Source organism: Phalangium opilio, unplaced genomic scaffold (assembly GCF_054372755.1).
Source record: "Phalangium opilio isolate 3A_F unplaced genomic scaffold, DU_Popi_V2 ptg000070l_1, whole genome shotgun sequence".
NCBI classification, from domain to species: Eukaryota; Metazoa; Arthropoda; class Arachnida; order Opiliones; family Phalangiidae; genus Phalangium; species Phalangium opilio.
In genome coordinates this window covers 7,484,075-7,505,914 of record NW_028324182.1, presented here as the reverse complement: position 1 = coordinate 7,505,914, position 21,840 = coordinate 7,484,075, and the positions used below count along the sequence as shown (strand labels likewise).

General features: G+C 35.7%; 1 protein-coding gene and 1 long non-coding RNA gene across 4 annotated transcripts in view; one reads left to right on the top strand and one right to left on the bottom strand.

The window, feature by feature from the left end:
- Positions 1-11,474: 11,474 nt before the first annotated feature.
- Positions 11,475-21,840, bottom strand: part of LOC149661373 (neural cell adhesion molecule 2-like) — a 107,208-nt gene continuing 96,842 nt past the window's right edge. For both annotated transcript variants that reach the window (XM_089842883.1, XM_089842884.1), the window contains exons 5-12: positions 17,546-17,842; positions 15,161-15,451; positions 13,833-14,423; positions 13,621-13,758; positions 13,129-13,156; positions 12,593-12,675; positions 12,357-12,517; positions 11,475-12,182 (exon numbers count right to left, since the gene is read on the bottom strand). In XM_089842883.1, coding sequence (XP_089699009.1) covers positions 11,898-12,182; positions 12,357-12,517; positions 12,593-12,675; positions 13,129-13,156; positions 13,621-13,758; positions 13,833-14,423; positions 15,161-15,451; positions 17,546-17,842 — 1,874 coding nt within the window. In that variant the 3' untranslated portion in view covers positions 11,475-11,897. The remainder of the gene's footprint in view (positions 12,183-12,356; positions 12,518-12,592; positions 12,676-13,128; positions 13,157-13,620; positions 13,759-13,832; positions 14,424-15,160; positions 15,452-17,545; positions 17,843-21,840) is intronic.
- On the top strand, positions 15,297-17,579 carry LOC149661377 (uncharacterized). Of its 2 annotated transcripts, none has more exons than XR_016368860.1 (3): positions 15,297-15,434; positions 15,500-15,623; positions 17,469-17,579. It is a non-coding gene; the product is annotated as an uncharacterized LOC149661377 (long non-coding RNA). The 2 variants fall into 2 exon arrangements; XR_016368859.1 differs by lacking the exon at positions 17,469-17,579 and adding an exon at positions 15,784-16,317.

Here is a 21,840-nt window from a genome sequence, read left to right as displayed (position 1 = left end):
TTGTAGTTTAACACTCGGTTATATTTGTAATTATTTAACTCATTAGGTGTCATACTTCTTGGTGTTATTTTGCTTAAGATATTACCATAAGTTCATATGATATGTTCCATATGTTTGTCACTGGTTACTGAGAGCTTGTCATGAAGTGACGCGGGTGGAACGTCATAGATTCTCGTAAAGCGACTCCTGGTGAGGCACTGTTAAAGGTTCAGTACAGACAAAATAGGAAGATGGATTGAAAAACCGAGTGGTGTCAATTCTCGCGTCGTTCTCGAACTAGCTCTCAGTAAGACTCTAGCTTTACGAAGTATAGACAGTGTCATACTTATCTTATAAACCTATGATAGTACCCACTACCCAGTGTTTATGTTGCTTAATTTTACCTGTCGGTTTGTTTTTCCGCCTATGAATGGATCATTTGGTACTGAAATTCCACTCAGGTAAGTGTACTTGTAAATAAATCCATAACGTTTTGAAGGTTGTCGATTTACCTTATAATCAATGGTTATATATATTAATAATTTGAAGTAAAATGTATAAATGGTGACAGAAATAATTGAGGTGTTTACAGTTTCTGGTTTTATATGTAAAGGCCACGAGGAAATTGTGGAGAGGTAAAAAGTAGGCTTAACTTGATTTTGAAATAAGCGCGTGACAGTAATCACGTGACGGGATACTAAAAGGTATCGCCAGGGCTGGATATAAGCTTAAGCTCTTTTCAAAAGTAGATTATAGAGTTCTAGTGAAGAATGTAGATATTTCTTGTCCAATTTAACATAATTAATTTTTATCTATCTGATTTTTGGTTTCAATTATTCTCTTGTTTGCTCGTTTATTGTTTAATTTGTTACCTTATTGTTCTATTTGTTTGTTAATTGTTTTATTGTGGTTTATGTTGTTCTATGCTTTTTTATTGTGTTTTATGCTGTTTTATTGTGTTTTTATGCTGTTTAATGTGTGTTTATGCTGTTTTATTGTGTATTTATGCTGTTTAATGTGTGTTTATGCTGTTTTATTGTGTTTTATGCTGTTTTATTCTGTTTTAAGCTGTTTTATTGTATGTTTATGCTGTTTTATTGTGTTTTTATGCTGTTTTATTGTGTTTTTATACTGTTTTATTCTGTTTTAAGCTGTTTTATTGTATGTTTTCGCGGTTTTATTGTGTTTCTATGCTGTTTAAAGTGTGTTTATGCTGTTTAAAGTGTGTCTATGATGTTTTATTGTGTTTTATACTGTTTATTCTGTTTTTATGCTGTTTTACTGTGGTTTATGCTGTTTTATTGTGTTTTATGCTGTTTTATTGTAGTTTTTGCGTGTTTTATTGTAGTTTTTGTGTGTTTTATTGTAGTTTTTGTTTGTTTTATTGTAGTTTCTGTGTGTTTTATTGTAGTTTTTGTGTGTTTTATTGTAGTTTCTTTGTGTTTTATTGTAGTTTCTGTGTGTTTTATTGTAGTTTCTGTGCGTTTTATTGTAGTTTTTGTGCGTTTTATTGCAGTTTCTGTGCTTTTTATTGTAGTTTCTGTGCGTTTTATTGTGGTTTCTGTGTTTTATTGTAGTTTCTGTGCTAACTAAAGCATTCCAAGTATTAATACTAGTGTTTATGTCGATAATGAGTTAAAAATTAACTTTTCTAATTTCAAAGAAAAATACAAGCATCTGCCGCATTATGAGCCTATTCACGTCTTCTTCCCAGTGCCAAGCAGAGGGGACGGGATCGACGCCATTCAGTGATAAAAGAGGGCTTCTCTCACACGCCGCGAGCAAGTTTCAACGAAGATTACTTTTTGTTTTTATATCTATATACTTTTGTTTATACTTCATAAATGTACTATAGAATAAATAAATTGTTCGTCGATTTAATGAATCTCATTTTTTATTCCTTTTCTGTCAATTAAGTTACAGCAGGCATATATAGGATTTTAAAATGCATTAATTAGATTAAAAGGATTGGGAATATGGGTTAATTATAGGTTCCCGGTAATCACTTTAGCACTGTTAAAGGCAGCGCGTCAAGGGGCTATTCACTAATGAAAATTTTCTTATATTGGTGATTTTTATTCACGCTTTCAAAAAGGATAGGGATTCATTGGTGATTTAAAATGGATGGGGATTAATGGTTGCGTCTGGATTACGAGTAATCATCAAGGGGCTACTCACTAAAAACTCGTTAGCGATTTTAAACGGGATTGGGATTGTGGGTAACTTAGGGGTTGTTATTATTTTACTAGTTATTTACGGATTATTAAGCATTCACACGTTTGCCGCTAGGGGAGCTGCAAACGTAGTTACGTATTTACTGACATCTAAAACATGATAAAATTCTGCTACACATTCGTGTAAGTAATAGATAGTTCATAAATTGCCGCTAGGGGCGCTGTGTACGTAGTTACGTATTTACTGACATCTAAAACATGATAAAATTCTGCTACACATTCGTGTAAGTAAAAGATAGTTCATAAATTGCCGCTAGGGGCGCTGTATACGTAGTTACGTATTTACTGACATCTAAAACATGATAAAATTCTGCTAGACATTCGTGTAAGCAATAGATAGTTCATAAATTGCCGCTAGGGGCGCTGTATACGTAGTTACGTATTTACTGACATCTAAAACATGAATAAATTTGCCGCTAGGAGCGCTGTATACGTAGTTACGTATTTACTGACATCTAAAACATGATAAAATTCTGCTAGACATTCGTGTAAGCAATAGATAGTTCATAAATTGCCGCTAGGGGCGCTGTATACGTAGTTACGTATTTACTGACATCTAAAACATGAATAAATTTGCCGCTAGGGGCGCTGTATACGTAGTTACGTATTTACAGACATCTAATACATGTAGAAATTTTCCGCTAGGGGCGCTGTAATATTATATAGGCCTAACGGTGTGTTCCCTAATTTGAATTAGCGCCCACGTCACACTTCGAAGCGCCCCCAACGACGGAATTCACTATAAAACTTGGACGCCACTTGTCCAGGTTTCTTTTCTCTCTGCGCCGGCGACCAGTCAACATCATTCCGTGATCAGCTCCTCGTAATCCTGACTTTCGAAGGCAGTATTGGATGGAAAGCCACGTTTTACGCCGATGGTGGGACGTGACTCTAGGCTCTCCGCCATTGAATGTCCATTAGAACCTTGAAATCAACGCGAAAGGTTAAGCCTCGTACGGTATGTGTGAAAGTCTTTCAATAATCCAAAGCCATGCAGCTAGCAATTTATTATTTTATTTAATCCTAGAGTTTAAATTATTTAGGTAGAGTTAATTGTTAGTTAATTATGTTTAATTATTGAAAATTAAATACAATATGAAGAAATTCCCAGACACGAGGTCAGTTAGACAAGGCTTAATTTAGAACATCTTAAATAAAGTAATTGGGCTCGTATAAGGGGAAATTAAATTCCTTATCTATTTTAAATAATAAACCTCGACTGTTTGCAATTAGGTCTCATTTAACGGCGCGAAACTATATTACCTAAAATGAGTAACGTATGGTTCAACGGGGCCAGATTAGGTTGCACTAGGCTAGGCTAAACCTTTTACAAAAATTTATCCGGGCCTGGCACTAATCTCTAAGTTTTTACTTTATGCCGTCGTTTTAATTTAAATTAAAGAGGGTATTTTAGAATTATTACGCGTAAATTATATATTTGAGATTCTAAAATTTCATTCGTGGCAGTATTTAATTATTTTAGATAATGAACTACGGTCTATTTAATAAATTAAATGGTTTAAATTAATTAGGGTTAACTGTTAATAAGTTATCATTAACTATCGAGATTAAGTCAATTTAATAATTTTAGAATGAGCCACGAACGCTAAGTTAAGGCATGAGATTTTTAAAATATATTTACGGGAATATTTTACGTAGGTTTTTTCTTAAATTATTTTAATCTATGGTATTGTTTCCGTGAGTTTTTATTTTGTTGGGACCTTGAGTAGCCGTTTAATTCTGATATGGAAATTGCTTAATATTTAGTGGAATTCTTACATTATATTTATGGGAATATTTTACTTGGTTTTTTTCTTAAACTATTATTTTGCTAGGACCTTAAAGTAGCCCTTTAATTCTGATTTGGCTTAATATTTAGTGAGATTTTTAAATTTTGTTTTGAGAATATTTTACAAGTTTTTCTTCAATAATTTACGGAAACAAAACCATAGATTAAAATTATTTTTTGTTAGGCCCCTCTAATTCTTATTAGTATTTGTTATTAATATATTTTCATTTTTAGACGCGATGACGTTCTTGGATATTCTGTTGCTGGTCATTCGGAGAAGTTTCCTAGCAGATGATTTCAACCTTTGTTAGAGACGCTCATTCCAGATGACATCTTCCTTGGATTTGCGATACAAGATGTTTTCAAACCTGTGGTGACCATGTAATCATTCTCTACAACGATGCGATGAACATCACCGAATCTAGAAAATTCAAATTTTTATTAGAATTATATTTGCAACTACTTAATTTCTTTTTCCACGTCCAAACTTCAATTTACGGGACACTTTATATTATTTTTTGTTAGAAAATTATATTATTTTTTGTTAGAAATTTTTGTAAACACCTTATTTTTTACTTTTTGTCCAATAAATTACGCCTTAAACCACTTTTTTTGTTTTCTTAAAAATTATTTGATTAAGAGGGAAGGTTTGAATTTTTTAGCTCTAAACAGATAGCCTATTTTTTGGGGACCCTCTTTTAAGCTTCTTTCAAAAATAAAACGATCAAATTGTTTTTTTAAAAAAATAGCCTTAAACAAGCTTAAATTGTCTTAAAGTAAAAAAAAAGCCTAAAAAGGGCCTCAAAAATACTACCCTAAGTCCAGACCCTAAAAAATTCGAGCCATCCCCAATATCGAAACTTTTTAAAGAAAACAAAGAACGTGAGGCAAGGCAAAAATTTTTTATTGAGAAAAAAACAATTAAGGTGTTTACAAAAATTTTCTACAAAAAAATATTTAAAGCATTCCATAAAATAAAATTTGACCGCAAAAAATTAAATGAGGTAGGCTAGTTACCGATTAAATTTAAAAGTAAAATTAAGTGATCTGGCGGAAAAACTTCACGATCCAATCAGTTCGAAGGCCTCGTTTTTCGCAAATCCAAGAAAGATGTCATCTGGATTGAGGGTCCTTAACATCGGATGAACTTCCAAGTCTACTTGAAAACGTCTCTGAATGACCAGCAACAGTTTATCCAAGAAAATCATTCGCGTCTAAAAATTAAAATAAATTAATTACAAATATTAAAGCAATGCCTAATTTTAAAATAAGTGCTACTTTAAGCCTAACAAAATAATAATTTACCGAAATAATCCCATAAATTTAAATAATTAGCGAAATACTGGCGATATATTGCTAAGAGATTTTTTTTAATAATGTAAGTTAAATTTCTTAAGCCTTGTTCAAATGTTTCAACCTCGTGGTCGTGGTTTATTTAATTTTAACTCAAAATTATTATTTAATAGACTGAATTTACGTAAATAATAATAATTAACTGCCTGTTTCATTAAAACTACTTAATTTATTAAAACAATAAGCTATTTAAAAAAGGCTTACATTTGCTGCGCATTAAGAAGTTTGTTCATTCCAACATCACCTCGCTGAATCGATTCCAAAAGAACATTCAATGGCGGAAAAGAGCTCTAGATTCTGGATTTAATCCTTGACGGCGAAAAGAAAAATGGCTGATCGTCGGCGAAAGGCCTGATTTCCAAGAGCTGAGCCCAAGAGCTGAGCAGGGAACGATCTTGACTCCACGATGCCAATCGAAGAAAAAAATTTCGGACGGTTTTTTTTTTTTGTTTTCCACCTACGAGCACTAGTGCTTAGCCGTTAGGCCTTGAGCACCAGGAAGAATGGAGCGGGAGACCCTACGCGGCCCAGCACAGACGGGGGCCGCTAGGTCGTATGTGGATAAGCAGGGAAGGAAATGAGGTTTACTTGGGAGGTGACGGAAGGTGGAGTTGGGGTAAGTCACCTCCGGCGGACACGGGACAGTCGGCACCTATAGGGTAGGATCGCCGACATGTGTCGTATTCCCTCAAACTTTGCCGCCCAGAAGCTGGGCTTACAGGAGCGCGCCACACTCCCGGCTATTTCGGACGGTTACTCAAGAACAAAGTTCTCTCCCGCAAGATTTACGCTACGGGCGTTAAAAGCAGACGACATTAATTGGAGTAATACCGTTTTTCCGTTGGCCAATTCCATGGAGTAAATTTCTTGGAGCGAGAAGGAAACTTTCTTTAAAATTCCATAAAATTTGGTGTCTCCTAAAATATTGCTCCATACCTAATTATTACTCCTTGGTTGAATTTACACCAATTAGTGTTGTCTGCTTTAACGTCTTGAGGGTGTAAATTCAACCAAGGAGTAATACCGTTTTTCCGTTGGCCTATTCCATGAAGTAATTTGCGCTCCAATGAAATTACTCCATGGAAAAGGACAATGGAAGGTATGGAGCAATATTTTAGGAGACACCAGATTTTATGGAATTTTAAAGAAAGTTTCCTTCTCGCTCCAAGAAAATTACTCCATGGAATAGGCCAACGGAAAAACGGTATTACTCCAATTAATGTCGTCTGCTTTTAACGCCCGTAGCGTAAATCTTGCGGGAGAGAACTTTGTTCTTGAGTAACCGTCCGAAATTTCTTTCTTCGATTGCCATCGTGGAGTCAAGATCGGTCCCTGCTCAGCTCTTGGGCTCAGCTCTTGGAAATCAGGCCTTTCGCCGACGATCAGCCATTTTTCTTTTCGCCGTCAAGGATTAAATCCAGAATCTAGAGCTCTTTTCCGCCATTGAATGTTCTTTTGGAATCGATTCAGCGAGGTGATGTTGGAATGAACAAACTTCTTAATGCGCAGCAAATGTAAGCCTTTTTTAAATAGCTTATTGTTTTAATAAATTAAGTAGTTTTAATGAAACAGGCAGTTAATTATTATTTACGTAAATTCAGTCTATTAAATAATAATTTTGAGTTAAAATTAAGTAAACCACGACCACGAGGTTGAAACATTTGAACAAGGCTTAAGAAATTTAACTTACATTATTAAAAAAATCTCTTAGCAATATATCGCCAGTATTTCGCTAATTATTTAAATTTATGGGATTATTTCGGTAAATTATTATTTTGTTAGGCTTAAAGTAGCACTAATTTTAAAATTAGGCATTGCTTTAATATTTGTAATTAATTTATTTTAATTTTTAGACGCGAATGATTTTCTTGGATAAACTGTTGCTGGTCATTCAGAGACGTTTTCAAGTAGACTTGGAAGTTCATCCGATGTTAAGGACCCTCAATCCAGATGACATCTTTCTTGGATTTGCGAAACACGAGGCCTTCGAACTGATTGGATCGTGAAGTTTTTCCGCCAGATAACTTAATTTTACTTTTAAATTTAATCGGTAACTAACCTACCTCATTTAATTTTTTGCGGTCAAATTTTATTTTATGGAACGCTTTAAATATTTTTTGTAGAAAATTTTTGTAAACACCTTAATTGTTTTTTTCTCAATAAAAAATTTTTGCCTTGCCTCACGTTCTTTGTTTTCTTTAAAAAGTTTCGATATTGGGGATGGCTCGAATTTTTTAGGGTCTGGACTTAGGGTAGTATTTTTGAGGCCCTTTTTAGGCTTTTTTTTTACTTTAAGACAATTTAAGCTTGTTTAAGGCTATTTTTTTAAAAAAACAATTTGATCGTTTTATTTTTTGAAAGAAGCTTAAAAGAGGGTCCCCAAAAAATAGGCTATCTGTTTAGAGCTAAAAAATTCAAACCTTCCCTCTTAATCAAATAATTTTTAAGAAAACAAAAAAAGTGGTTTAAGGCGTAATTTATTGGACAAAAAGTAAAAAATAAGGTGTTTACAAAAATTTCTAACAAAAAATAATATAAAGTGTCCCGTAAATTGAAGTTTGGACGTGGAAAAAGAAATTAAGTAGTTGCAAATATAATTCTAATAAAAATTTGAATTTTCTAGATTCGGTGATGTTCATCGCATCGTTGTAGAGAATGATTACATGGCCACCACAGGTTTGAAAACATCTTGTATCGCAAATCCAAGGAAGATGTCATCTGGAATGAGCGTCTCTAACAAAGGTTGAAATCATCTGCTAGGAAACTTCTCCGAATGACCAGCAACAGAATATCCAAGAACGTCATCGCGTCTAAAAATGAAAATATATTAATAACAAATACTAATAAGAATTAGAGGGGCCTAACAAAAAATAATTTTAATCTATGGTTTTGTTTCCGTAAATTATTGAAGAAAAACTTGTAAAATATTCTCAAAACAAAATTTAAAAATGTCACTAAATATTAAGCCAAATCAGAATTAAAGGGCTACTTTAAGGTCCTAGCAAAATAATAATTTAAGAAAAAAACCAAGTAAAATATTCCCATAAATATAATGTAAGAATTCCACTAAATATTAAGCAATTTCCATATCAGAATTAAACGGCTACTCAAGGTCCCAACAAAATAAAAACTCACGGAAACAATACCATAGATTAAAATAATTTAAGAAAAAACCTACGTAAAATATTCCCGTAAATATATTTTAAAAATCTCATGCCTTAACTTAGCGTTCGTGGCTCATTCTAAAATTATTAAATTGACTTAATCTCGATAGTTGATAACTTATTAACAGTTAACCCTAATTAATTTAAACCATTTAATTTATTAATTAGACCGTAGTTCATTATCTAAAATAATTAAATACTGCCACGAATGAAATTTTAGAATCTCAAATATATAATTTACGCGTAATAATTCTAAAATACCCTCTTTAATTTAAATTAAAACGACGGCATAAAGTAAAAACTTAGAGATTAGTGCCAGGCCCGGATAAATTTTTGTAAAAGGTTTAGCCTAGCCTAGTGCAACCTAATCTGGCCCCGTTGAACCATACGTTACTCATTTTAGGTAATACAGTTTCGCGCCGTTAAATGAGACCTAATTGCAAACAGTCGAGGTTTATTATTTAAAATAGATAAGGAATTTAATTTCCCCTTATACGAGCCCAATTACTTTATTTAAGATGTTCTAAATTAAGCCTTGTCTAACTGACCTCGTGTCTGGGAATTTCTTCATATTGTATTTAATTTTCAATAATTAAACATAATTAACTAACAATTAACTCTACCTAAATAATTTAAACTCTAGGATTAAATAAAATAATAAATTGCTAGCTGCATGGCTTTGGATTATTGAAAGACTTTCACACATACCGTACTAGGCTTAACCTTTCGCGTTGATTTCAAGGTTCTAATGGACATTCAATGGCGGAGAGCCTAGAGTCACGTCCCACCATCGGCGTAAAACGTGGCTTTCCATCCAATACTGCCTTCGAAAGTCAGGATTACGAGGAGCTGATCACGGAACGATGTTGACTGGTCGCCGGCGCAGAGAGAAAAGAAACCTGGACAACTGGCGTCCGAGTTTTATAGTGAATTCCGTCGTTGGGGGCGCTTCGAAGTGTGACGTGGGCGCTAATTCAAATTAGGGAACACACCGTTAGGCCTATATAATATTACAGCGCCCCTTGCGGAAAATTTCTTCATGTATTAGATGTCAGTAAATACGTAACTACGTATACAGCGCCCCTAGCGGCAAATTTATTCATGTTTTAGATGTCAGTAAATACGTAAATACGTATACAGCGCCCCTAGCGGCAATTTATGAACTATCTATTGCTTACACGAATGTCTAGCAGAATTTTATCATGTTTTAGATGTCAGTAAATACGTAACTACGTATACAGCGCCCCTAGCGGCAAATTTATTCATGTTTTAGATGTCAGTAAATACGTAACTACGTATACAGCGCCCCTTGCGGCAATTTATGAACTATCTATTGCTTACACGAATGTCTAGCAGAAATTTGTCATGTTTTAGATGTCAGTAAATACGTAACTACGTATACAGCGCCCCTAGCGGCAATTTATGAACTATCTGTTGCTTACACGAATGTCTAGCAGAATTTTATCATGTTTTAGGTGTCAGTAAATACGTAACTACGTAGACAGCGCCCCTAGTGCCAATTTATAAACTATATTTTGCTAACACGAATGTCTAGCAGAATTTTATCATGTTTTAGACGTCAGTAAATACTTAACTACGTACACAGCACCCCTAGCGGCAATTTATGAACTATCTATTGCTTACACGAATGTCTGGCAGAATTTTATCATGTTTTAGATGTCAGTAAATACGTAACTACGTACACAGCGCCCCTAGCGGCAAATGTGTGAATGCTTAATAATCCGTTCATAACTAGTAAAATAATAACAACCCGTAGCCCCTAAGTTACCCACAATTTTGCTTTTCTATATTTCTACTCTATTCTGTTGAGAAAGCACTTTAAATAATTCTAATAGAGTGGATCTAATTCAGAGGATATGATATATTTGTATGTATGTGACCCCGTTTCTAAACAAACAGCCACTGACATTAATTAGTAAGCTTATAAATAAAAATTATTTTATCACAAAAATTTATGAATATTAATGCAAATTTTTATTTTGAAGCATTATACATATATTTCAATATTAGTATATTGCAATTGGTATTATCATAAGTTTATAACTTATCTACGATAAGTTATAAACTTATGGTATTATTAAATATAAATAATTAAAACAAAATGATACAATAATTTTTTGAAATGAATGAATGTTGCGTCGAGATCCTGAAAAAAAAAGAACGAATTTTCAGTTATTAACTAAATTTATGCAGCTTACAGTATATAACTTCAAGCAAAAACGGATTTATGGGATAAGAACGTCGGATCATAGCTTTAGCCTCTAGTACCATCCTCGCATACTTTATTGAGAAACTTCGTCTGCTTATATTTTGACTCCACCCACAAATTCGATCTCTAGAAGTAGCTACATACAGAATTTGTGGGTGGAGTCAAAATATAAGCAGACGAAGTTTCTCAAAAAAGTATGCGAGGATGGGGAGTGAATTCGCTAACTCCGACGTTCTTATCCCATAAATCCGTTTTTGCTTCAAGTACAAAGTTTTCCCACGCTTCAGGAAATTGGGGTTCTTGGGTGGAAAACAACGTTTTGGGCTGGAAATTAAAGTCTTAGCATGGATGTGTGTGTGTGTTCGTGATAGTTCCTATATCTACGTTCTGAAAATAAAATCAAAATAATCTGATTTTCTCTTATTAAAAATGCATGTTTGAGTTTATTTGAACCCTTTACTGCCCCTAAAAATTCAGAATGAAAGAACTGATCCCACGGATCAGTTGCCTCACTTCTACACTTTAAACACCGGTCCAAGCGATTAAAAAACAAATCCATTGCATCTTTCACGAAAAGCTCTTACCTTTTCAGCTGCCTTTTCTTCGTGAACTAGCCCAAACTAATCGAATTAGTAACTGATAATAAAATTTATTATGAAATTTATTCTCTCTCTACGCTTTTATTATCCGCAGATTAAATTGTCATTTTTTCAACGTTATTGGATTCGCTTCAGATAAATTTATTTATAGAAATGCGCGATAGAAAAGTTACATACATAAAGAATAGATTGATTATCTTACAGTAAGTTTATTCCGTGTACGCGCGCGTCATGGGATATTTAACTATGATCAGTACCAAATTAAAGTTTCATCGAAATAGCTTCTCGAACTTTCCAATCTAGTTTGAGGCTTAGGAATTCTTATTTTCCATCATGAACTGTTTTCGCGAACTTCGTAGAAGGTTCATCCTCCCTTCGCGACGCGTTACTTTAACGTCCGTTATCCCGATTCGACAACCTTCCGTTTATCACAGATTGTAACGCTTGGAACAAACTTTTTCACCACGCGAAACGTTCAAAATTCTTTCCATTTTCTTTCGTAATAGCGATCTCTTTCTTTCCATTTTATCGGAAAAAATTATACAATTATCAAACTTCGGTTTGGAGGTTTTCGGTTTCACGTCGCGGTGGGCTAGAGGTCAGCAAGCTAAGAGGACTATTTCGGCGCGCCGTTGTCAAACAACCTGGTTTTAAAGTTGACGACGGCGGAGGTTGAAATGTCGAGTGAAGTCCTTGTCCTCCGACGCTGTCTTGAAAATATCGAACTTCTTCGGAGGGTGAACCTCGAGAACGATTTTGGGCGAAAGTACCTGGCTCCAACAGCTCCTCTTTCTCCATACCGGGAGAATAATAATCTTGTATCGTCATTGAGCGCTAAATAAATTAAAATAATACCTTTTAACATTCAATCGTTGTCTTTATAACCATTCGTAGCCTCAAAATTCCCATTTAAATATCACTATATCATAGTGTCAGGTATGTAGGTTTACGATGACGTTAGCATTAGAATCAGATCTTTAAACGAATTTATTTCAAATTAAAACGTACCAGGTTAGATTTTTCCGGCGATTGACCGCCGTAACAAACACTGTTGAGTGAAATGTGAGCTTCTGTTAAACCGTACTTGGTTGGCGTTTTCCACAAAACGTGGTCGGACTCCACCATCGCTTTGGCGTGTTCCGCTACCCCCGAAACGTGAGCGTTCGATTCTGAAAAACATGATTCCATAAAATATTATAAACAAAAAGTTGAACATATTGTTCGAAGAAAATGACGCATCTTACCCGGAATGATATCGGGGCACTTTTCCTCCTGCATACTGTACGTAAAGATTTTATCTTTGGCATCCTTCGAATTCGATTGTTTTCTAGAAGAGAATTAAAATAATATTTGAAATACATAAACTTGTAAGTATTTAGATTATCTCATCCTAATAAATTATAAATCTTCTCTCTATACTCGCGTTTCCTTGATTAAACTTTAAAATTAAAGTAAGAAAAAGGAAAGCCTTTAATAAGATCACCTCTTTTGCTCTTATCGCCCTCCGTTTTTCAATTCGTCGCAATTTATAACTTTAAAACGTCTTAAAAAAATACAGTCTGACTTTTCTACCTGCTTGAGATATTAGAACTGTTGCGTTCAATTTCTCATTAGGCCTAGAAGAAACCGGAGACCGTAAATTGGAGTAGCGAGGGGTCGGGGTTTAGCTCCCCACTAACGACTGAATCTAGTAATTCTCCCAGATAACGTAAACTCCAACTAAACTCGCGATTTTTTTCTATCCGAGCGAGAGATTTATTCGGAAAAGAAAGCGACTTACTTAAGATTGTCGTACGTTAAGGCTTCCTCTGTCAAAAGAAAGAACAAGAGAATCAAGTCAACTCAAAAGCTTTTCAACAATTTTAAATTATCGTTACAAGGAAATTTGTAAGACATTTCAATCTCTCTAAAAAGCACAAACCAAAGCCTGGAACCATATGAATTAAGAAACGCGCCCATACCCCCCCCCCCCCCAAAAAAAAATTCGGGGATATTTGATTAGTTTAAATCTAGGATGATAAAACTAGTTAAAGATTTACAAGTAAGAAAGATACAAGACTGGTAAAAGGAAATAAAAAATCTAATTAAGCGTTTTTGGTAATTAGCCCTAGCTGTCTCCCCTAACCCCCGTAGGAAAAAAGTGTTAGGAAGTCTTAATTTCTGCTTTCAATTCTCTTAAGATTTGAAGATTATTCGGGCGTTAAACGGATTAAGTCTTATCTCGCTAGTCGTTTAAAAGTTTCGCGTCGAATGCGTTAGTTTCATAACTTACGCGTTTCGACGTTTAGTTTTCCCCGTCGCGACTTCTCCTTCATGATGGCAACAATAAGTATGGCCAGAAAAACCAAGAGAAGTACAACTCCTATTAAGACTAGCAACACCGGGCTCATGTTGAACTGCCACATGGCTTCTAAAAAACCATTAAAACAGATGATGTTCAATTTGTACCGCCGGCTTTGATATATAAATTGGAAGATTCTTCACCTCTTTGCGTATGTCTAACTGGGGCTGGTATGGTGGAAGCTCTCAATATGACGGACTGACTTCGGCCCTTGATATTGACCGAATAAACGACCAGGACGAAACTTGTACCGGCGGGAAGCCCCTGAGCGGACATGACGGGTACGTCCGTCGAGACATTGGCTCGTACACGATGCTGCCCGGAATCATGGACTTCCATGACAAAGAACTGCGGCAGTCCACCGTCGTAGCCTTCGACGCACTCTAGGGCCAAGGATGTCTCAGTTTTGTTGGTGAAAGTGCAGTTTTCCGGTGGATCTGGTGGTCCAGCCGGTATAATAGAATAGACGCAAGGTTCTTGTTGCATGCCTACCGCGTTGCGCGCCCAACACAACAACGTCCCGTAATCGTTTTCGGATCGCGGTATGTACGTCGCGATGCTTTGACTACCGTCGCTAACTGCTCGAATAACATCCGTAGTTTCGATGGTATTGTTGAATTCCCATCGGAATGTCGTGTCTTCGGGATCCGCGTCGACTTCACAGTACACTTTGACAGATTCGTGACGAGCTACGCCGTATACGGTCTTTTGGTTACTTTTACACACTGGTGTATCTAAAAAAGATGCAACACTCGCTTGATTATTACCAAAAAGTTTAAACTAAAATTTTGTATTATTATAAGTAAGTTTAACAATTTTTCTAATCTCTTTTCAGTAACGCGGAAACCTAGCCAGGGAACGAGTAACTGGTTAAGGGAATCAATTTCGTAGGGCTAAAGAGGCCACGCAAGTATCGCGCTGTTATGTTTCTCTCGTTTACGGTATACGCATTTTCTTCATCCGTCTTTAGTGATGGATGAGTCTCCGAATACCGACCTCGATACCGGAAGAAACTAATGGCAATTTCCGGTTAGCTTCGTACAACTAGCTATCACCCTTCCACCCCTCTTATCGCGGGTCCTTCTTTCAACATAGATTCTGGCTTCTTCTTTATTTTAGAAACCGCTTCAATAAAGGAGGGATAATTTGCCAGTGATGAACCGATCCAATCGTATTATACCAGAGAAAAGAAATTGACAAGTTAAAAACTCTTAATTAGGCTTCAAATTATTCAAAGTTTTTTATCTTCTAACGTCATTGTCAATTTATCTTCATTTCACATAATTTTTCCAACAACACTAAACAAGAACAACGGTCGAAAATCGAATTCAAAGTCAAAGTGAATTAAAGCCATCACATTTTTTTTTCAGATACACCCTTTTTCATTTTGTAATACCGACATCCGGCAATGAACTGTCAGAAGCTAATAAATGGTCAAAAACTTCGCTAGACTAAAGTAACAAGGACTTACATTGAACTCTGAGGAAAACCCGATTGCTTTCGCCTTGTCCTTCTGTATTGGTTCCAGTACACGTATAAGAGCCACGATGAGCCCGAGTAACCTTCTGGAGGACCAAAGACTGATTACTGACGATGATACCGTGTGTGACGTTTGTTAGGAGCTCTTTGTTTCCGAACTTCCAGCCGATTTCGGTCACCCAAGGATTGGCCCGAATGTTGCACTCGAAATACACGTCGTTCGACTCCTGGATAGAATCCTGGTTCAACTTACTACCTAATCGAAGGTTCAATTGTGGAATATCTATGGAAATAAAAAAGAGATATTTTAAATTAAACATATGTTAATTAGATAAAAAGGAAGACTTGAAGTTAAAATTGAAAATCAGTTGCAAGCTGTAAACAAATTTGGGTAATACGAAATTGCTTTGATTCCAAGACAATGACTTCAAATTATTCATCCCAAGACATTTAAAGTAATTCGTTTTGACTTTAATTTAAGAAGATGCTTCTATGTCGTTTAACAAGAATATTAGAACATTTTGAGGTAGAGGGGGGGGCGGGGTTGTGAGTAGGGTGTCCGTGGGAATGGGGAAGAGACTAATCTAACATTGATCCTCCATTCTTTTTAATTAGATTTCTTTACTGAATCATAAATCATCTTTCGCTTCCAAAAAAAAAAAAAAAAAAAAACTCTCCAAGCTTGGAATGGAAAGCTTTGGTCTGGAAAATTGGCTCTCTTCCAAAAATTCTCAATTCCTTACTACTTACACGCTACTAAATAAAGCAGTTACCAGATTTTCCTAGCTATTGGTTTTCCATTTTTCTATATTTTATACCAAAAAAAAATGCTTTGAAATTATAATTTTTTATAACCGAAAATTATAATTTTCATATATTATTAAATGAGAATGTAGCGATTTTTGGGGTACCATTAATAAAGGTATGAGAATTTGGGAAATAACACTTCGCCACAAAAAGGTTTATACAAATTAGTGCTGGTCCGGGTCATGTTAAAGGGGGAGAATTGAATTAAATAGGATTTGGTCAGTTTGTCTAGGGGAATTTTGAATAGGTTCATAATAAGAAACAGTATTGAGAGTTACCAAAAGCACGTTTAATCATTATTAAACACCAATTCATTAACGATAGCAAATTAATTAAATTCGGTCATGACCTTTTCACTAAAACAAATAATCAAATATCATGCGCAATAGATTGGGATCAACATAAAAATTTAACGAAATAATAAAATAAAATTAAATAACGGCCAACGTTACGTGTCCTTTTGGCAGTAGTTCATTTTCGCGGCGGATGTCCGAAACACCACAGCATCGCGAGAGTCCGGTTCAAGAATTTTCGCTCGTCCGGCTCGAATTATGCGGAATTAATAATATCTGATGACGTCAGGAGGCGGGCGCCCAACGCGACGGATAAATTCAATCGCGAAATAGCCGTATCGGCTATCGAGCCTTTTTGGCTGGTGAGGGTTATAGGTTTACCCTCCAACGAAAGGACTTAGCGGTTTTCGCCTTCAACCGACATTAAGTTTTAGCGCGGAGTCGACAAGGTACCATCTTCTCCGTAGGTAGATAAGGTAGGTTCTGGTCTCTGGTTAAAGTTCTTTCTTTTTCGTTAACCATGAACTTCGAGGTAGGGCTTTCCCACGAGGGAATAGCTACTCTCGGCTTTTAAGTCCTTTGATGGACATGGCGCCAAAGGTTCGTTACCTTATATTTTAGTTCGGCGACATCGTTCCCGCACATGTGCCTTCCGATCTTTTTCGTTCTAGAACCCATTACGGCGGGCCAATACTTTCATTCGCGCACAAAGGATGACAGATACTATTTACAACTTAACGATAGGCAATATATATACACACACTATAACATATACAATATATACACAATGACCTGTATTTTTGGTAACTCTCGGTAAAAATATTCAGGTGGGGCACTTAAAGATAAAGATCGAGGAGTTTCGAGGAATACCAGATAAAAACTTGGGGGTGCTTAGCGTGATTGGGAAGGCTTGGTAATTGCTTTGTAAATTCTCGTGGCCTTTGAGAATTTAAAGTTGTCGGTTCCTTTCTGACGATCTTTGACCAGCAATAGAATCGCGCAGAAAGGTTCCAAGAAAAAGATACAATTATAGGAATATGACTAAAGGGATCATGAAATGGTAGAAAACATCAGTTTTAGGGAAATGGCTAAATTTTATCGTTACAAGAAATAACCGCGTGAATTGTTTAAAAATGAAAGCAACTACGCAAGATTTATAATTGGAACAATATCTCTAACGTCAATTGTACAACATTCCAGCGCTGTGCAATAAGGAGAAACGATCAAGGCATATAGTTCCAATTTCACATACAAGAAAAAACAACAATGGTACTTGCAGTGAACTTCTAATTTGAATCCGTCCTCCGTGGCGTCACCAAGCATGAGAGTATTGACAGCGCGGCAAGTCAAGTACTTCATGTGATCATCACTATTGGGAATGAGTGTCAAGACGCTGGTCGTGACGTATCCGTTAATCGAGATCCGGTCTTTGGTTCGCGTCATTTTGTTACTGCCCTTCCACCACGTAATCAGCGCTGGAGGTCGCGAACCTTTCGAACGGCAAATGATATCAACCGATTTCCCAGCTGACATTGAATCTGGCTTGTTCTCGATATGAACATTCTGAGGTTTAACTGAAACGAAAACAGAACATTTGAATTTAAACAAGGAAATACGATTATGTGATTTTTTGTATCTAAACGTCTGTAAAAGTGACTCCATGCTCTTTGACAATTTCCACTAAGTTTGACTCTTAGCAGACTTATCTGCTCCAAATTATCTTTCCAAGAAGCTAACCATTCTCTCTCTCTCAAAAAAATTTTTATTTATTTTTCCACTTATTTTTAGAGCCTGAAAAAGATTATGGGCATTTTTCATTTTATTTCTCTTTGCGTTTCGTGATAGCTCAAAAGAAAAAGTAATATCATTGAAGGTATGGTGTTTCCACGAAAATAAACTTTCAAAAATCAGGTAGCCTAACGAAAACTCATACCTTTTAAACCATATCTAATAGTTTGATAGCGAAAAACAAAAACAAAAAAAAATCTAAACAAAAACCTATTATTTTTACTTTAGCTAAAGTTGAAGGATTTTTCAACTTACAAGTAAAACACTGCAGCTGTTTCGATAACGATAGAACACCTAGCCACTTCCACCAATGAAAAAAAAAACGCAACCCTTTCCTATATATATTTTACCTTTCTAGTTTTTCCACTAAAGTTTAGGCACAGATAAATAGTTGTTCTTCCAAGCATAAAATATGTAGACTTATAGTTATTTAGTAAAAACATCCTGGCAATAAAAGTGAACTTTTTAAGCCTAAAAAATATAACAGGACATAGAGTAACGTTCCAAACTTCGGTATTTAACTTTTAAACCAACTTCACTTTCTACCGAAATAAGTTAGTAAAATCAGAAGCGTAATAAATGAAGTATGCTCATCACAGATTATCTTCGGAAGTTGAAAAGAAATAGTCGTTGGCATTCCATACAAAAACCAATTTTACGACTATTTTCAATTCAAAGGGTCGAAATGATTAAGGGACCGATTCGCCCTTCCTAATGGAGGTGTTTTAGTTCAATTATTTTGATTTCGGTAGTCATATCTACACATTAAGATAAGGTATTGGAGATTTCCATGGGAATGCTTACATTATATCTGTCGTTTCTTATTTTACTACCAGCTGTAGTGCATATTTATACAGATGTGAAAACGCAATGGATAGCCAACTATACCAAACGTGATATCGGTATATAGCGACGATGCAGGAATTCTTAAACATTTCTATCAGCACTGTCTAGGATACAGAAACCCCTTTTTTGGAAATAGCTCCTCCTCGTCTAGACCGGAAGTAATGATACAATCATCGTCTTTCCCCTCAAACCACCCTAATCTTGTTCATTCTAGAACGAAAAGGGAGTCATGAATTCCGGATAAGCTTTCATTAAAGACCATGTAATGTATGTCACTATATCACCGCGACGTTTAGAGAACTTTCGAAAGCGCCCAAAGCTCTACGTATTCCACTTACACCCGTCGCGTTTAAGAGTACATTTGCGGATAGACTTTTAAGTGGAAACTTTTAAAAAGAAATACAAAACGCGCAAGTATGATTTTCCCATAAACTCTCATTTAAAAGCTATAGAACTCCAAGGGCAAGGCTTCAAACACAGTCTCTTGGGCCCGACAACGAGTACTTTAGACTTTAGATAATGCTAAACATATTACGTATAATTTTTCCGACATTCAAAAGCAAAATCAAACTAAGATATAGTGCTGGTCACTGTAATGGTAATGGATGGTACATCGTAAACTGAGCGACGACTTAAAAGAATGTAAAATCACCATAGAAACACCTTTCCATAAAATACTTCCTTGATTCTTAAGGTTCATTAATAACGCTATAAAAAATTAATCTTATTCTATAGTTCAAATCTTAAACCGTACCCTTAAACCAGATGAAATATTCCACGGTTTGTTTTCAATATTCTGGTCAATTTATAGTGGCTATATACATTCAGTAGATAATACGAGTTTTCTTAATAGGAAAGGGCAAAGAATACCTATCTATTGGTTTTAAATTCATCTTTACCAGTAAGCTTAAACTATTATTTTTTAACCTTTCCCTTGTTAAGAATATGAGTTACTCCCTCGCTTACTCCTGTAGTTGCCGAGTCCTTAACAATCAAAACTTTGTACATGTTATCGACTGAAAAAAATAAAAATCATAAATCCTATAGAAAAAAGCAAAACGTTTCCCTTCTCTCAGTATATTTGGAATTTATTCTTTCGAAAGAGGCTATGACGAAAGATCGAATCTTTTGAGAAAGAGAGTGCGAGAGAGGGAGAGAAGCGGGAGAACTATAGAACGAGCTTAGATGCCTCGTGGGAGAAGGGGGTTAGTATGAGAATAGTACTGGAAATCAATGTCAGAAAGTTATCGGGAAAGGATAGCCGGCTTCGTCTTGGAACGAGAAGAGAAGGGAGATGAGAAGGCGCGGGAGTTCCGAAGAGACGGAGGTCATTTCCCAAAACGGAAGCGGATCTTATCAAGGAGAAAACGCTTTGCCTTCCTCCCAACCATCCCACCCCCCATTTGTTCCCTAACTACGCCACTTCCGAGAGGAGCTAGGAGGATTAAATGTATCAAGGATTTGAGACTAGTCAAAAGTTAAATATAATCATGCAAAATCATTGAAAATCATGGAGACCATTTCAGAAATAACATAGAGAGAAACCAACATACATGGGCGAGGCCACCATTGGGGTATTTTCTCTCTCGTCAAGAAGGCTAGAGAGACAGCGCGAGTGATAATACCCCAATGGTGGCCTCGCCCCTGCGTGTCGGTTTCTCTGTATGTATTTCCGAAATGGTCTATTGGACTCTGAGATTGGAAATGTGCATAAAACTTAGCATTTCTTTCCTCTCGTGGAATTTTACACCCTCATACGCTTTTGAACAATCCCTACGGACAGTTGCGCAACATTTCAGGCTCGGCTACGTTTGTGTATTTACTCAAAAATGCCCTATACCTTCCTTTAGAGAGAATCGTCATGAAAGATCTCTAGTTTATTAAACCTAGTTCGTCTTATCTCGGAGTTTCCGGGACAGGGAATTTAAATGAATGTATCGCTCGCGAACCATGGGACATACTACGTAAATCGTGATTGCTACAATTTCTCACTAATGCCGCGAAAGTTCAAAACCCTTTTAAGCGCAAATTGTTGATTTGAAACTAAATTTCGCCCAAAGCTAATAATATTTAATTAGCTTACGTTTTCGACTCTAAATCGTCCAAGGAACATCCACCTTCATTTATTCGAAACACCCTGTATAACTTTAGATTAATGTACCTTATGAACGTAGGAGTTGGCAGACCTCTTAGAGGTTGGTACGAATCCTTTGTTCCCGAGGAATGGCCTAATACCTCTTCGCCGGGCTGCACCGTCCATTGTTTAAATTGTCATTTAACTTCAAAAGATGTTAAGATAATTCGTTTTGAAAACTCGCATTTTCCTCGGAAAATAATAATGATTATACGAGAGTAAAGGGCTGCTTATCCTCGCTTCATAATAATATTATTGTCATTGGGAGGATAGTCTATTAATTCGAGAACGTACCGTATTATATGAAAGAGCGCCAAGTTTAATTTAGCGTAAAGATTTTGGTCCAGTTCAACTAGGAATTAAAGCCCGTAACTTAACTCTAATAATTTTGAAAAGGGTATGTGGAAGTTGGCGGTTAAGCCTCTTACAACTTAAAATTTGATATTAGGCAAAAAATTGACTTAGAAAAATTGTACCTTTTATCAGTAGCTATAGTCTTCTTTAATCTTGTTTTTTTGTATCGAAGAAATCTATATAAAAACCGAGGCAATTTAATAAATAGACATTATCAGTTGACAGTTAGCAAGCAGTGGCAGTTCTTCAATATTTGGTCAGTCTTTTAAATATAAAATGTGGAGAAACTCGAGCGTAAAAAGGCCTGAGTCATATATTTTTATCCGTATATACTTTGCCATGTATTCGGTAAATGCAGAATAATATTTCCATGTTCATAAGAATTTAAAATTTGAGTTTAAAACGGGACTCTTTTATATACGAGGATAAAATTTAATATATAGCTAAATT